General features: G+C 43.8%; 1 protein-coding gene across 4 annotated transcripts in view; it reads left to right on the top strand.

Moving 5' to 3' along the window:
• Positions 1-7,644: 7,644 nt before the first annotated feature.
• Positions 7,645-17,191, top strand: part of LOC147642520 (DEAD-box ATP-dependent RNA helicase 45-like) — a 31,071-nt gene continuing 21,524 nt past the window's right edge. For 3 of the 4 annotated variants that reach the window (XR_015267193.1, XR_015267192.1, XM_086807239.1), the window contains exon 1: positions 7,645-10,672. Coding sequence is in view for 1 of the 4 variants with exons in the window: in XM_086807239.1 (XP_086663365.1) it covers positions 7,732-10,672 (2,941 nt within the window). In the remaining 3 variants the exon portion in view is untranslated. The remainder of the gene's footprint in view (positions 10,673-17,191) is intronic. The other variant, XR_015267194.1, reaches the window with a different exon arrangement.

The following is a 17,191-nucleotide window of genomic DNA, read 5'->3' as shown; positions in this document are numbered from 1 at the left end:
CCCGCATTTCAAGAGGTGCATTTATGGGAGGCCGAGTTGGCTCCCCTACCCTCCGATTGTCATAGTGAGAGAAACGCTGTTGTGGTGTGATCTGTGGTCGCACTTTTGGTGTAGGATAATATCTTGGTGCTAGAGTTGGGCTACTTGCAGTGGTCCACTTTGACGTCGAGGGTCCCTCTCTAGTGAATTCTCATAGGGGAGGAGCAACAGTTTATCCAAGAAAGGCTGTCTCTCCTGGTTTAGCTGTATTAGTTGAGAACACTTCCATGAATAATGGTTGTCCTCTCCACGTGAGCTCATGAATTTCCTTCCAATCTAAGGTTCGGTATTCATTGGCCCATTTATCAACGATTCGGTTCTTGTATCCTGCAAGCTTCTCGACTACCACCACAAGTGCTAGAGGAAGATCTAGCTCTGGCAATCTAGTTGTGGCATAATATCCTTCTAAAGAGTCCTTATATACCTCTTGAAGTGGGTCATCCTGAAAGACCTTTGTCACTGGAATTTGTCGTACAAACTCCCATTGGTTCTCAGCCCCCTGATCCATTTTGCTCTTGCCTTTCCTGTTCCTTTCCAAATTTAGATCTACAAAAAGTAAATCATCTATGGATGGCTTTAAGGACTGGGCATTGGATGGTCCGGGCATGTCCGGCTCAATGAGCCAATCATCTCTAGACTCCCTTGCTCTGGAAGGCTTTGATAAGTCTAAGAACTCACTTTTAGAGAGCTCCCCTAATTTGTCTACATTCTCTGGATGATAGGTGACTTCGTAGCGAACACCATCTTCACCCATGTACATGTTACCCTGGTCATTTACTAAAGGTGCTCTATCAAGCTCTGAGAAAAAGTCTACGATCTTAACGAGATACCGTTGTTGTGGATCCCTAAAGATCTCAGCTCCTTGAGCATTCGTGTAGACATATTGAAGTCTCACATTGAGTGGTAACCCCATGATGTCGGCTTCAAATGGATTAAAAGATCTTGTGGGTGTCCTATTTGGGGCTAAAGGATGACTATTTGATGGCCCTAGATTGTCCATAGACAATGAGCTAGTTGTCCTGGAAAGGGTATCAGATTGGGATTCGGAAAAGGTTTCAGCAATATCTGTCAAATTTCTTACCGATTGGGTCTCACTTTCCTCCGTAGACACTCTAGAAGGTGCCCTAGACCCTATGGCAGTGTCTATATGACGTCTCGACCGCAAGTGCATAAGGTCAAATTTTAAGGTTTTTTTTAATTAATTTTTTTTTCAAAAAAATTTAAAAATTTTCAAGTTGGCTCAAACTTTACCAGAACCCATTTTGAACCCCCTCGAACACATTAGGCCAAAAAAATAGCGTATTTTTTCGGATCAAAAATCGCCTAAAATTTACCAGTTTTCCATAGACTCACTATGGGAAAATGGTTCCGGGACCAAAATTTCGACGATGGGTGTTTTCTAACTCCTCTCGAAAAGTTAGATAACCTCCCAAATTTTTACGGCAGAAAATGAAAAATTTTCCAGACTCCCTTATCCGGTGCGGTGCCGGTCTTTATGGTGTGGTGTGTGGGTCTCGCCTTCTTTTATTATTATTATTTTTTTCTTTTTTAAGTGCGTGTGCAGTAAACTAAATGCGTGTGCAGCGAATTCAATGCGTGTGCAGCTGTGAGATTTGCAGCAAATTCAAAATGTTGTCATGTGTGTACAGATTTCAGTTTCTCTACAGGTGCAGGTTTAACAGAGAACTAAAATGCACAAAATTAAAGATGCAGAAAACTAAACTAAGCTAAGAACAGAAAATAAAACGAACATGCAGAAAATTGAAACTGTAAAAATTATCCTCAAACAGAATGACAGAAATGCAAAAACAGGCCTCTCTCTTTCGCACACAAATTGAAATTTGCAGGTTTAGCGCCTACCTCTAATCCTTCCCGTGTGTTGAATCCTTGTCCTGACCTCAAGTGAGAAGCGTAGCTAGCCAATCGCACTCGAATTGCAAGACAATTAAAGAGAATTTAACAACAGATTAGTCTTAAATAAGTATCAAAATTAGTCCCAAATCTTGCTCTCCTATCCAACAGTTTTGCAACCGATTGGAGCTTAACAAGGAGTGGTAGTGTGTGTATGGTGCTCAACTAATGTAGGCACTCGCTCCCCGGCAGCGACGCCATTGTAGAGCGGTTCTCTCTACTGTGCAATATAGTGCTCATAGAGTACTACCGATCAACAAATGTGTTAAGAAACACAATGTCAATCCGAGGACTCGACCCGATTAGTGCATGAAGGCTTATCCCATGAGGGAGAGCTCACATACACAAACCACCACTTGACGATTCAACCATTCAACACCTCAATCAATCTCTCAATCCCTTAAATCCACTACACTAATCAAGAGAACAAGCAATGCATGGTAATCTCTTAATCCCATTCAAACATTGATTAAATCTTAGCTTTCCCTAATGCCTGCAAACCCATAAGCGTGCATCTACTAACCCACAAGCTTAAGCAAGCATAGAATGTAACATTCACAAACCCACAAGCTCATAGAGAGAGTCTATCCATGAATAACTCATTGCCAACAATGAAGTGGACAAGAGCTTGCATCAATGGAGACTATACACACACACACTACAAGCATGCAGCATACACAAGAGAAAGAAAGAAGCATTCAACTAATCATAGATTAATCTACTTCAATGATGCTAAACAGATTAAGAGAATGAAGTGGAGCTATACTCATTGGAGCTTAATGCTCATTAGAGTACAATAGAGAGACAGAGTTAGAGAGTTGCCATAGCTTGAGAGCTCAAGAGCTTCACTCAATAGCTTATGAGAATGGCCAAAAACGTCCCCTTTCTTTAGCTAACATCTCTTTTATAAAAATGTCACTAACCCTAACCCTAGGCCTCTTTCACATATGGGCGGACAACCCCATAAGTGAGCCTTGCTTAATACACTTAGAACTCTCATTTAGAGTCCACATTGACCAAAAACGATTTACATTGCACTTCGGTAGTACAAAAATATGGAAAAATTATGTGCGTCTTTATGTTCCCATGACTACAATCCCGCTCTCTCGCATTAATTGCTTTCGGCCTCCTTCCATAATCTGTGTTCCCGTGGAACAATTGCTCCTACCAGTGAAGCTGTGTTAGTAGAGGCTTGATTGATACATCAATGGTGGCACAATGGTCATGAGATGGATAGGAATATTTAGCAATGAAATCTTGGTTGGTTGGTGGGAGGCACATTGAGGTTCAATCATGCCAACAGTAAAGAGAAGTAATGATGGTCCAAATACTGCAAGAACAAACCTAATAGAAAGCAAGCATGGGAGTTGGTTTGTAGAGGAAGGATATAGACGCAAGATTTTTCTTTATGATGCATGTACTATCGATATGGTAAATGCAATTTTGCAAAGTACTAAGGCATTCTCTTACTCTCAAGGAAAGCACATAAGGAGAGGACTAAGCTTGGAGAAACTAAAAGAACGGTTGTCTACAAACCTAGCCCAAGTGATTTGAACAGTTAATCAGGCAACTGAAGGAACACCCATGTACAAGGTGCCTACCCCCTTCACTGGTGACAAAGAAAGTGCACGTCACAAGAGACTAGCCGGTATGGTCATTGATATTGATGATGAGGCCACACATCGTCCGGAGTATAACACGCATGTATAAGAGTGCAAGAATGCGGAGAGGCCACAGAAGATCACGATACAACCAGTACTCCTGAAATAACTGTGAAAGTCATAGAGTTCAGTGTGATTGAGCACAAGGTGAATGAAGCAATGTAGGACATGCATTGGCAGCAAGGTGACATGCAGCAGAATGCCTTGTGGGGGTAAGTGGTGTGGGGGTAAGAGGCGTGGGCAACACATTGCCAGCTCTACGAAGGGTGTGCCAACACCATCTTTTGAAGGCTATCATCGCGCAAGCACCCTAATGGGCTTATTAGACAATGGATGTGGCTTTTCCTTATCACATGCTTCATTGCTATATTGTGGACACCAACATAGACCCAAAGCCCAATCCACCACCCAAGATATAGCCAGTTGCTCTACGGGAACTAACCTCATAGACAAGGAGGTATATTCATTATAGGAAGGTGGATACTAGGTGGAGAGCAAGAATGTAAAAGGTGTTATGCCCACTCCACCTAGTAGTGGTGGGGCTACAAGGTCCTTTAAAACAACAAGTAATAAAGAACCACCATATGGGTCCACTACTAACACAGAGGCAGGTGGCTCAGGCATGTGAAATGTCATAAAAGTCAAGTACTGCACATATCGCAACATATCGCAAGGGAGGCCACCAATGTGGAGGTCAAGTAAATGACCGTAGATGGTGCACAAGCATGGAAAGGTCTCACATCCTTTCCACTTCCTAGTAATGATGATGATATTTCTCTAGTGAATACCACACGCATGCACACATGTATGCACACACACAAAAACTCCACAACCTCCTCTCTCTCTCTATATATATAAATGTGAATGGTGAGGCTTATCATCTCTATCAACCCCTCTCTCTTTGTGTCTCATTCATAAATTATGAGCATATAAAAGGTGAACGGTGAGGCTGACCCTCCCAAGAACTAGCTCTAGCAACGTCCAACTCCTACCATTGTGCAATTGAGTCAACAATGGACTCCAACCCTCATGGTGTTGTGGGTTAGAATTGATGAACTCTAGACTCTAGCTATCACGGTGTCATGGGTTGGAATTCATGGACTCCAGACTCTAGCTTTCAATATTAAGTAAAAAAGTAATTATACGAAATATAAATAATCATACAATAAATATTCTATTAAACTAGATATCTATACAAAGTAATATTTAAATAAAAAAGTGCCCTTCATATGCAAGGTTCATATTTTTCCACCGTTCAGTGTGAAGGGTAAATTTTTTACTAAGCACTTCTCCAACAATACTTCACTATTCGCGTCACATTCCTCCTCTGCAACCTAAAAAATATAAATAGTAGTGCTTGCTTCGAACTAAGGATGTATTTCTATACCCTCTCTTGCATCAAAAAGAAGTAGCAGAAGAATGTAATGGGCCTAGACCATCCAAGCATCATCCTTTGCCCAATGTTCATAAAAACTTGCAACTATATGCAATGCACCTACAATATGTTTTTGTTTTTATTAGTAAAAATTATTTTCAAAATTTACAAAATATCAAGTATTTTAGTTATATTTATATAAAAAACTGTAAATTTTCAACAAAAAACCTTCAAAATTATAAAGGTCCAAGTTTTGTGATTTGTGGAGAAAAATGTTTTTTGGGAGCACTAGCAGCACTGCCCTTTTGCTATATGTTACTACTATACTATTGTCATTACATTCACAACTTTTTTGTAGGTGTATTAATTAAATGCCATTGATGTGGCATTTAATTAATACAACCTTAGTACATGAGTTCCCCCCATCCCATCCCCTCCCCTCCCCTCTCCCCTCTCTCTCCCTTCCTCTACTCGTAGAATGAGGTCTTTGAGGCCTTTTATAGAGAATTGTGAGACCTTCAATAGAAAGGGTATGGGTGAGTGCATGTAAATAGAAAGGGCAAGGAAGGTCATCATTTCATTGAATTTTTCAAGCATTAATCATTACATACTAAAATGGAACCTTAGAAAAGCACTCTTATTCTTGAAAAACTGACATAATATATTTACTGAAAATGCAAAACAACAATTTTTTGCCCTATCAATACGCTTTCCTCTTCATAGTAAGCATATTGCGCATGCACAAGGGACCTTTAGGGGGCGTGAGTATGCTCAAAGATTGATAATTTGTAGGAGCATTTCTTTGAACACAGTGGACTGCGTTGGCTCTGGTTGAGACGGAGAAGATAAGGTGATGGTAGAGCAAGTGTGTAATTAGTCATCATGCAGAGCTAACCTTTAGGGGGCGTGAGTATCCTCAAAGATTGATAATTTGTAGGAGCATTTCTTTGAACACAGTGGACTGCGTTGGCTCTGGTTGAGACGGAGAAGATAAGGTGATGGTAGAGCAAGTGTGTAGGAGCATTTCTTTGAACACAGTGGACTGCGTTGGCTCTGGTTGAGACGGAGAAGATAAGGTGATGGTAGAGCAAGTGTGTAATTAGTCATCATGCAGAGCTAACCTTTTCGGTGGCATCGTTACAAGCACATGAACAAGAATGACAACAAGATCCTTATAAATAGTCCTTGGTGGCGAGACGAGCAACTGGCTAAAAAAAAGAAATGATAAGACATAAATAGTCCTTATAAATAGTCCTTGGTGGCGAGACGAGCAACTGGCTAAAAAAAAGAAATGATAAGACATAAACCTATTGCGCAGGTGCTACGAGCACATGCTGGCCATCCTCTAGGACATTCAATGTCAACTAATAGACAAGGAAAAGAGCATGGTGATCCATACACAATGAGATTGGGATCCCTATAGAAGCAACTAGATAGACCACTTGGCATCGGTTAGAAGCTTTTGATGGGTCAACGCACGGAACGTGCCCACATCCAAAACACTAGAATAGAAAGCATGCCAGAAGTCATACTGTGCACGTGAAGGTCACAACACCCACAAATCGGACCATTACCATGCCATGGCCTAGAAGCTTGCCATGGAGAGATCCGCCACATGCAAAGCATCAAATGATGTTAAATTGCACCCTGTCAATGCACACGCGAATTGGACCATCACCATGCCATCGAGTAGAAGCTTGCCATGGAGATCGCATAGAAAGCTGGGCACATGCAAAGCAACACACGACGTCATACTATACACTGTTGACTACGCATGAAGGTAATGACAGCGGGCAAATTGTGGACTAGCACCATGCCATGGCCTAGAAGCTTGCCGTGGAGATCGCATGATGCTGACTGCACGTGAAGTTAACAACACCGACAAATCAGACCATCACCATGCCATGGCCTAGAAGCTTGCAGTGGAGATCGCATGCTGTTGACTGCACGTGAAGTTAACAACACCGACAAATCAGACCATCACCATGCCATGGCCTACAAGCTTGCCATGGAGATCGCACAAAAAGCTGGGCACATGCAAAGCAACACACGACGTCATACTATACACTGTTGACTACACATGAAGGTAATGACAGCGGGCAAATTGGGACTAGCACCATGCCATGGCCTAGAAGCTTGCCGTGGAGACATGCTGCTGACTGCACGTGAAGTTAACAACACCGACAAATTAGACCATCACCATGCCATGGCCTAGAAGCTTGCAGTGGAGATCGCATGCTGCTGACTGCACGTGAAGTTAACAACACCGACAAATCAGACTATCACCATGCCATGTCCTAGAAGCTTGCAGTGGAGATCGCATGCTGCTGACTGCACGTGAAGTTAACAACACCGACAAATCAGACCATCACCATGCCATGGCCTACACGCTTGCCATGGAGATCGCACAAAAAGCCACCACATGCAAAGTAGTAGACGACATCACATTGCACGCTCGCCACATGCAGAGAAATCATTGCACGTCTTCATATTACTAAAAACGCAAGGTTTAAAAACCTCTGAAAATTACTTCCTTATTTCTTAAACGAATTAATTAAGCTAGCCCAAAAAAACATACTGGGTGCTTATTTATTAATTATCATTATCATAATATATACATATATATATATATATTAAACACCTACCCTAGCTATTTTCTTAATGTATTCTGTTTATCAATATCAAGGACCTGCTGCAATATAGGTTTGTTTTGCAGGCAATCATACATCCAAGCAAGGTGTGACCATGGCGCATCGGGAGCGGGAGAAGGAGAGAAGCAGAGGACGGGACAGAGAGAAGACCAGGGACCGCGAACACGACAAGGATCGCGAGAGGGAGAGAGAAAAGGAGAAGGAGAAGGAGAAGGAGAAGGAGAGTCGCAGGAAGCATCACAAGCAGGAGAGAGAGAAGGACAACGATTCTGATGCAGATGCACCACAGGAAAGGGAGAGACGAGAACGAAGCAGTAGAGATGAACGGGATCGCAATGGTGAGAGAGCCAAAGATCGGGTCAAGGACAGAGATGAGCCCAAAGATCGAGAGAGGCAGAAACGGAGGGATACTGAAAGAAAAGAGAGAGACAGGCGAGACGGTGGACACAGAGATAGAGACGGTGATGACGACAGAAAACGAAGGAAACGGGATGATGAGCAGCCGGAGAGAGAAAGCAGCCGAAGTGAGAGGAAGAAGCACAGAGACAGAGAGCCGGACGCAGAGAAAAGCAGAGAGGATGAAGAAGACCGAGATCACGAGAGGAGGCGGCGGCGGAAAGAGGAGGAAGCAGAGACCAGGGCTAAGAAAGAAGGCCCCCAGCAGGAGGAGGATCTTGAGGAGGAGCAAAGGAAGCTGGACGAGGAGGCGGAGAAGCGGCGGCGGCGAGTTCAGGAATGGCAGGAGCTTCGCCGCAAGAAAGAGGAAGAGGAGATGAAGAAGAGGGGGGATGGTTCTTCAGACCAGCTGAACAGTGGCAAGGCGTGGACTCTTGAAGGTGACGATTCTGATGAAGAGGATGTTGATGGTAGCAAACCTAGGGTTTCAACTAGTCTTGAAAATGGTGGGGATGTAGCCATGATGGATCTGCAGGAGGATGCCAGTGAAGAGACTAGGAAAGAAAATGAGCAAGGACATCATGATGACACATCTGCTGTGGCAGGAGTGGATGAGGAAGATGTGGATCCTCTTGATGCTTTCATGAACTCGATGGTCCTGCCAGAGGTCGAGAAGTTGAATGCCGAGGAAGCTCTCCGCATTGAAACTTCTACACCTGCACTTGTGGAATCAGTGAAAGGGAAGGATATGGTACCCGCTTTGAATGGTGATAACTCATCAAAGGCGGTTTCGAGGAATGCAACTGGTCGGATTCTTCCAGGGGAAGATAGTGATTTCGAGGAGGGGAATGATGAATTGGAAGAAGATGCAGATGAAGACGATGATGAGTTCATGAAAAGAGTAAAGAAGACCAAGGTTGAGAAGTTGGCCCTCGTGGACCACTCCAAAATTCAGTACATGCCATTCAGGAAGAGCTTCTACATTGAGGTGAAAGAGGTAACACGAATGACTCTTGAAGATGTCTCTGCATACAGGAAGGAGCTAGAGTTGAGAATTCGAGGAAAGGATGTGCCAAGGCCTATAAAGACTTGGAATCAGACTGGTTTGGGCACCAAAACATTGGAAACCATCAAGAAGATGGGATTTGAGAAGCCTATGCCCATTCAAGCCCAAGCCCTTCCCATCATTATGAGTGGTAGAGATTGCATTGGTATTGCCAAGACAGGATCAGGAAAGACTTTGGCTTTTGTTTTACCTATGTTGCGGCACATCAAGGACCAGCCACCCCTCGCTTCAGGTGATGGGCCCATTGGTCTCATCATGGCCCCCACAAGAGAACTTGTGCAGCAAATTTTCAATGATATTAAGAAGTTTTCAAAAGCATTGGGCTTGACTGCTGTGCCTGTGTATGGTGGGTCCGGAGTGGCACAACAAATAAGTGATCTCAAAAGAGGGACTGAAATCGTGGTATGTACACCTGGCAGAATGATCGACATTCTGTGCACAAGTGCTGGAAAGATCACAAATCTCAGGAGGGTCACTTACTTGGTGTTGGATGAAGCAGATCGTATGTTTGATATGGGCTTCGAGCCTCAAATTACAAGAATAGTTCAAAACACAAGACCTGATCGACAAACTGTCCTGTTTTCTGCTACTTTTCCTCGGCAAGTTGAGGTACTTGCAAGAAAGGTTTTAAGCCGGCCTGTGGAAATACAAGTGGGTGGCCGCAGTGTTGTGAACAAGGACATTACCCAAACGGTGGAGGTAAGGCCAGAAGGGGAGAGGTTTTTGAGATTGCTGGAGCTTCTGGGTGAGTGGTTTGAGAAAGGTAAGGTTCTAGTTTTCGTGCATTCACAAGACAAATGTGACAGTCTTTTCAAAGACCTTGTGAAGTCTGGGTATCCATGTTTGTCACTGCATGGAGCAAAAGAACAGACAGATAGGGAATCAACAATCAGCGACTTCAAAAGCAATGTCTGCAATCTTCTGATTGCAACAAGTATTGCAGCCAGAGGTCTAGATGTTAAAGAGCTGGAGCTTGTGGTCAATTACGATGTACCTAATCATTATGAAGATTATGTTCATAGGGTTGGTCGCACAGGGAGAGCTGGTAAGAAAGGTTGTGCTGTAACATTCATTTCAGCAGATGAAGCAAGGTATGCACCTGACCTCGTCAAAGCCTTGGAGCTATCAGAGCAGCCGGTTCCAGAGGATTTGAAGAAGTTGTCAGATGATTTCATGGCCAAGGTGAACCAAGGCACAGAACAGTCGCATGGCAGTGGGTATGGTGGCAGCGGCTTCAAATTCAACGAGGAGGAAGATGAAGCCATGAGAGCTGCCAAGAAGGCTCAGGCGAAAGAATATGGCTTTGAAGAGGAGGAGGATAAGTCGGACTCGGATTCTGACGATGATGGAATCCGAAAAGCTGGAGGTGATTTGGCACAAGTAGCCGCAGCAGCTGCTGCCATGGTAGCCGCAAAGGCTGCTGGGCAGCAGCCTGCTTTCGTGGTCACCAATCCACTGCTATCGGTAGCACAGGGTGTTTCCGGGATGCCACTTCCAGGTGTGGTTCCGTCACTCGGTTTGCAAGGTGTATCTGTAGGAATACCTAATATGGCAACTATTGCCGGCTCAACAGGTCTGTCTCTCTCTCTTCTCCCTCTCTTCCCCTTTTTGGCAATGTTGATGGATTTTTTTGTGTATTCTGAGTTATTTATCTTTTGATCCTCTGTCAAGACTGCTGGCTCAATCCCATAATCTTGTGCTAGGTTGCCAACCATCATATCATCTTCTGTGGTCTTGGACAACATTAAGCTAGACATTTGACCATTATATATTGTCTATCCACGAGGAGACAAGAGTAGAGAGCTTTGATACCAAATGTTGGAAAGCTACACTCACACATAGAGAGTGAGGGTTCCAACTGACAGAGTCACCCAGAGAAGCCACACAGAGATGGATATGGAGATGGACACAATACACAAAGATATTGAGAGTGAGAATTATTGGAGATGGTAGAGTCAACCTTCCACGTATGTCACATCCATAATAATATGAAAGAACAAAGCAATAGATAGAGTGTCTTTTCACACTAGATATCCAAGGGGAAAAACCACATGGGAAAAAGTGCCCCTGGTTAGGTCCTGTTCACACGTGGCACTACCATAAGTGTGCATTTGCCTTCAAATCCTCCTCACCCCCACCGCCCCCCTCGGGTGGAAGTAGTCCATCAAACATATCATGTGAGTGTACACATGATGGTGTACCAGAATCACCCAATGTCTGGGCTGAATGTTTCACAAACATCATCGTCTTTGCTCTCCAAATCCTTTGGCTGATTGGATTATAGAGACGGTAGCCTTTGCTACCAATGCTGCACCCCACAAAAATATGGTTTGTTGCCTTGTCATGAAGCCCTCTCATCTATTGAGGCACATGAGCATATGCAATACAACCAAAAACCCTAAAGTAATCGACTTTAGGTGTTCTTTAATACGAGGCCTCATATGGTGTGATGGTTTTCAATGCTTTTGTAGACATCTATTCAAGCACACATGATTGCCTCTATCCAGAATTTATGAGGCAAACCCTTTCCCTTGACCATACATCTTGCCATCTCCAATAAGATTTGTTCTTCGTTTCCTGCAACACCATTCAATTGTGGCGTGTATGGCATGGTATCGATGATGCTTAATACCTTTCTCAGCCAAGTATGCTTTAAAAGCATCAGACATATATGCCCATGCCCCACTCCTCCTCTCCCCTCCACCCTTGATATGTATGGAGGGTTTGCACTTTGCAATGTGTCTCATTTTCAGTCCTTGCAACATAGTGAGCACAAAGCGTCAGACATATATGCCCCACTCGTCCTCTTCCCCTCCACCCTTGATATGTATGGAGGGTTTGCACTTTGTAGTGTGTCTCATTTTCAGTCCTTGCAACGTTAGTGGGGATGTCGTTGTGACATGTGGGGGATTGACCGTCGTAAACGCAACCTTAGTCTAACTAAACTGCAATGTTAAGAAAGACAGAGTGTCAATGCAATGCAATGCAATGCAATGCAATGTAGCTATATTAGATGAATGGGTTACAATGAGATCTGAATAGATCTATGATGCTGTCCTAGATGAATATCCTTCTTGGGATGAGAAGAATAGGCTCAATGCTGATGCTGAGGACTGTTCTTTGCTCCAATGCTGAGTTCCACCCTTTGATGCCGGCTTCCCTCTATGTAGGAGATAGGAACGATGAACTATATGCTGAATATGCTGCCTATGTGCTGAATATGCTGATATACTGAATGAACTGCCATCCCACTGTCTTTCCCTTGTCTCCTGGGAACAAAACGCTGAAGGGATGGCTTTGGAACTGATGCGATACTGATCTGATGCTCAAACGCAGATGCTCTCCTGTTGATTGGGTAGGAAACGCTGAGGAGATGGATGCGTTTGCTGGACTGAACTGGACTGAACTATGCGTTGATGGACTGAAAACGCTGATGATGTTGGACTGAATGGTATGCACCTCTATTTATACGAGTGCTTGGTGCTGGTCGGCCAGCCTGGCTGAATGCTCACGACTGGCATAAATGCCTTAAATGCTTGTCGGCTGCCCACCATGGATACCATGTGCTGTCGGCTGGTCATCATATGCTGTCGGCTGCCCATAATGAATACCTTACATGCTTATGAAGACTAAGGTGCTGATGTTGGTGATGAAACACCCCCATACTTATGCTGATAAATGTCTGACTAATACTTAGATGTTTGATTAATGCTTGATGATGCCATGCCACTTGTACACCTGATGGGTGTGCACGTGACAGTCGTAGTATCTAATCCATACTATGCATAATGGAGTTGATAGTTATATAGTCTTGTGGGTTGACTACCATGAGTATATAACATGCACGTTCCTAAAAGATGAATTTGGGCATGTTCTTGGATGATTCTAGGTATATAATTCAGCCGTATTAGTGGACATGAAGATTTCACATTGTGAAGTTTTCGTCCGAGTTGCGGCGAGTTGATATTGTGCTTATCCTTTCTATCTTGAGCGGTGCATTTGCCCTATCAACTACTTATTTGCTATACTAATTCTTTCTATTTGCTACTTCCCTTGGTGCTAGGCTTCATTATGGTTGAGTCTGCCCTGCATCTCTGGAGGTTTGACAGAAACTCAATACGAAGGGCTTTGTGTGAATATATGCTCTTATGTGTGTGTGTGTGGAGTGCGTGTGTGAGAGCATATCTTGATACAGAGTTCTACACCCACTATTGGGCACTGATGACGTTTGTGGGGATGTCGTAGAATCTAGTCCATACTATGCATAATGGAGTTGATAGTTATATAGTCTTGTGGGTTGACTACCATGAGTATATAACATGCACGTTCCTAAAAGGTGAATTTGGGCATGTTCTTGGATTCATCTAGGTATATATATAGTGAGCACATAAAAAACTCTGATTTTTTTTCTTTCAGAGGATAGATCCAAGCAAATCTAGAGTAATCATCTATGAATGTTACAAAGTACATGTAAGCGGAGTGGGACGTGAAGTGATCCGAGAGATAAAGATATAGAGAGATGGAGGAGAGAAGGGAATAGTGATCTTGCATAGAACACCACATTGAGCGGGCAACATGCCCTGCCCCCTTTCAGGAATTTATTCAGGAACAATGCACGGGCACGTTGGCTAGGATCAAATCAATGAATACAAAACAAATAGATATTCCGATGTAGGATATCCAAGTCGATGTCGATGTCAATGTCGATGTCAAGGCACAAGATCTCTGATGCCGAGCACACCACCACGGGGATGACCCACAAGTATTTCTCACCGGGCTAGTACCAGATCCAACATCCAAATCCAAATCCAAATCCGATGAATCCAAGTCGAAGTTCCAAGTCCAAATCAAATCCAAAACCAAGTCCAAATCAAGTCTAAGTCCAAAATCTATGTCCAAATCTAGATTTAAGTATAGTTCCATGTCCAAGCTATATGTCCAAGTTCTCCATGTTCATGTCCAAATTCCATGCCCAAGCTCTATGTTCCATGTCCAAGCTCTATGCCCAAGTTCTCCATGTCCAAGCTCTATGTTCCATGTCCAAGCTCTATGCCCAAGTTCTCCTTGTCCAAGTTCCATATTCAAGTTCCATGTTCAAGCTCCATGCCCATGCTCTATATCCAAGCTCCATGCCGATGGTCTATATCCAAGCTCCATGCTCGAGTTCCATGTTCAAGCTCCATGTTCAAGCTCCATGTTCAAGTTCTCCATGTCCAAGCTGGCATACGAGGAACACACGTGAGGTATGTATAAATAACAAACTTCTAGATGCCCAAAATAGCTTTGTAGGAGGCGGCGGTGTTGCATGAGGCGCAGCGCTACAAAAGGGGCAACGGAGCTGTAGGAGGCAGCAGGAGGATTTTTTGAGCGGTGGCGGCGGCGAGATTTGGCGGCTCAGCCGCCGGCAGAAGCAGCTCTGGGGTGGCGGCACAGCCGGCGGCGGCGGTGGTTCTGAAGCAACGGTGGCTCTGCAAACAGGGCAGGACTGAGGCGGAGGGTGGAGAGGAAGATGATGATGATGATGATGAAGCTCTTGCTCTTCATAAGGTGAGTCTCTCAAGGTGGTTCTCCTCAAATTCTTCTCCATGAGTTAATCCATAAAGAGTTGTTCTTCAAAAAGTTGTTCTCTATTATCAAGAGGAATACAAGCTTCTTATATACTTGAAAGGGGTCCTTGCTCTTTGCCATGCGTTGCTTTTGCCTTTTTGCCTTGCTTTTTGCTTCTCCTTTTTTAAATATTTTATTATTAGTCAAATATAGCCAAAGTTCTTGATTTATGCTTTTGTAGCTTCAGGGCCTTGCTTTTTGGCCCTGGAGATGCTTTTTGGAAACGCGGCTTTTAGCTTTTTGATCCAGTTCGATGTCCTCTTTCCAATGATGCCCTCAGCTCTTGGTCAACACAGTTGTGGAATCCACTCCAAAAATTCGGCCAAGAGTTCCATCATGTGAAAAGGAGCTTGGAGGGCCAAATAGTTTTAGTACATATGTTTTCCAAGCACATCTGGAGTAATCATCTAGGAATGTTACAAAGTACATATGTTTTCCAAGTGGCAGTGTCCTCGTAGGATGTCATATATCTCTGTGTATGAGCTGTAATTTACGATCAGCACCATTGGCTTTGCCTTCGAGCAACGAAGGCATGATCACTACCACGCATAACGGAGGACCTGTTCTTCCTTGTTTGCTCTTCTGGTAACAACAAACCCACCAATTCTTTGATCTGAAGTTGTTTCGGGTTGCCCCGCATGGCAGGGTCATGGGTGAGAGACGTATAAAAATTCAAGTCTCTGCTAGTGGAGACAAGCTCCTTTTCTAGAATCACCTCATCTATATTGAGCAATTCCTCTCGAAGATCTTGGATCTTTGTGAGATGATCTGCCATGCTGTCACCCTCACTCGTATCAACATTTTCAAGTTGCTTCTTGAGATATGAGACTCTGGCCTTGTCCTTAGCTTGAAACATGGTTTCCAATGGTAGTTGTATATGTTGGGGATTGATGCCACTCATGTGATACTGTGGACTTGGCTTTCCGTTGGGACTTGTGCCTTCGTGTACATGCTTGGAAATGCTTGGTGGATTGGTGTTCCATTGGGTCTGGTACCTCGTGTACTTGCCTGGAGCACGCCTATTTTGGTATAGTCTCATGAACTGGGATTGTCCATACCAATGCTGCATTGCATAACATCTTTATGTGCTTGCTTGCAATTGAAATTGCAAGCTGTTTTCATGGTTGCTTGACCAATGTGTAGTTCCGGTTAAGGGGACGCCCGCCCGGGAACCGTGCGTGTGAAACTGTCTGCTGACATGGTTGTGTGGCATGTGACAGGCGGTAAGTATTGGTCATAAACCTAGCCTTAGGAGTTAGCACTAATTTATAAGTGAGTGTGTACACACTTCATTAAGTTTTGGGCGACCAAAACTCACTTATAAATTATGACCAGCCCGGTGTTAACACATTGATGTCTCGAGGTGGACATAACCCAATGTCCACCGCCCAGACCTTATCAATGGACCACAATATCTAGGAGATAATTTTGAGCACTTTCATGTTGACAAAGTTTGAGAACCTTTAGGAACTTTCAAATAAACCAACGCCCTTGGCTCAAAAGACAAAGGTGAGCGTCCGCTCTATCCTGAGCACTCTTGATAGAATCCTAAGCTTAGGTCAGCATTTCTTACATATCTTGCAAGAAATCCCTCGATGCATCAAGCTCAATGTCCTTAAGACCAACATCAATAGGTTCCCTAGGTTGATACCCATACATAAGTATGAACAGACTATAACCAGTAGCCGAATGCTTAGAACTATTATAGGCCCCTTTGTACAAAGGGAGTAACCAGCCATGTGTCCACTCTAGCTTGCTCTACAAAGCACCTGCCTGCCACCTACACTGGATAACTCACCACCTCTCTCCTCCTCCTCTCTCTAGAGATTGGCGCCTCCTTCATGAGGGCTGTTGGGCTGCATTTTCTGCACATTCTCCTTCCCAACTCCATTTCCAAGCTTGCTAAGGTGATTTTCAAGCTTCCAAGAGTGATTCCGGATGCTAATCACTCTCCTACATACTCCCAATGACTGAAATTCAGCAAAACAGTGTTTATTGCTGTAATTTCTGGTCTTTTTGCTGAAAACCCTAATTTCTGTCCTCCTTTCTCAAGCTGAACCATAGGGGAAGCTTTACCAAGGTTCCCTTCATCCTCTTGAAGACTTTTGTCGCGAAGAAAGGCGTCAAATCGAAGATCTCAACACTCCAAGGACTTCTGTCGTGAAGACTTCCGCTGTTATTGACTCTACTCGCTATTGGTAAGCTTTTACGCCTAAATATGGAAGCAAGTAGCAGGAGGGAGGAACCGGATTACAAGATCACATACCGTGTGTAGTGTTCTCTTGTCCTACATGCTCTATTGCAGATTGTTGCTACTATGTGTTGGTGGAACAATAGAGAGCAGATGATAGGGAACATGGGCACTTGAGAGGGTAGTGTGGATTGCAAGTGTCAAATCTCCATAGGATCTCCTCGTAGAACGCTTCTGGTACAAGACTCGAAACCTGCAAACAAACCAAATAAACATGACGTGGGTGCAGGCCTG

The sequence above is a fragment of the Cibotium barometz genome, chromosome 1 (genome assembly GCF_041138505.1).
Source record: "Cibotium barometz isolate CiBa-2024 chromosome 1, ASM4113850v1, whole genome shotgun sequence".
NCBI lineage: Eukaryota > Viridiplantae > Streptophyta > Polypodiopsida > Cyatheales > Cibotiaceae > Cibotium > Cibotium barometz.
The sequence above is the reverse complement of the archived record's forward strand: the minus strand, read 5'-3'. Positions and strand labels throughout refer to the sequence as shown.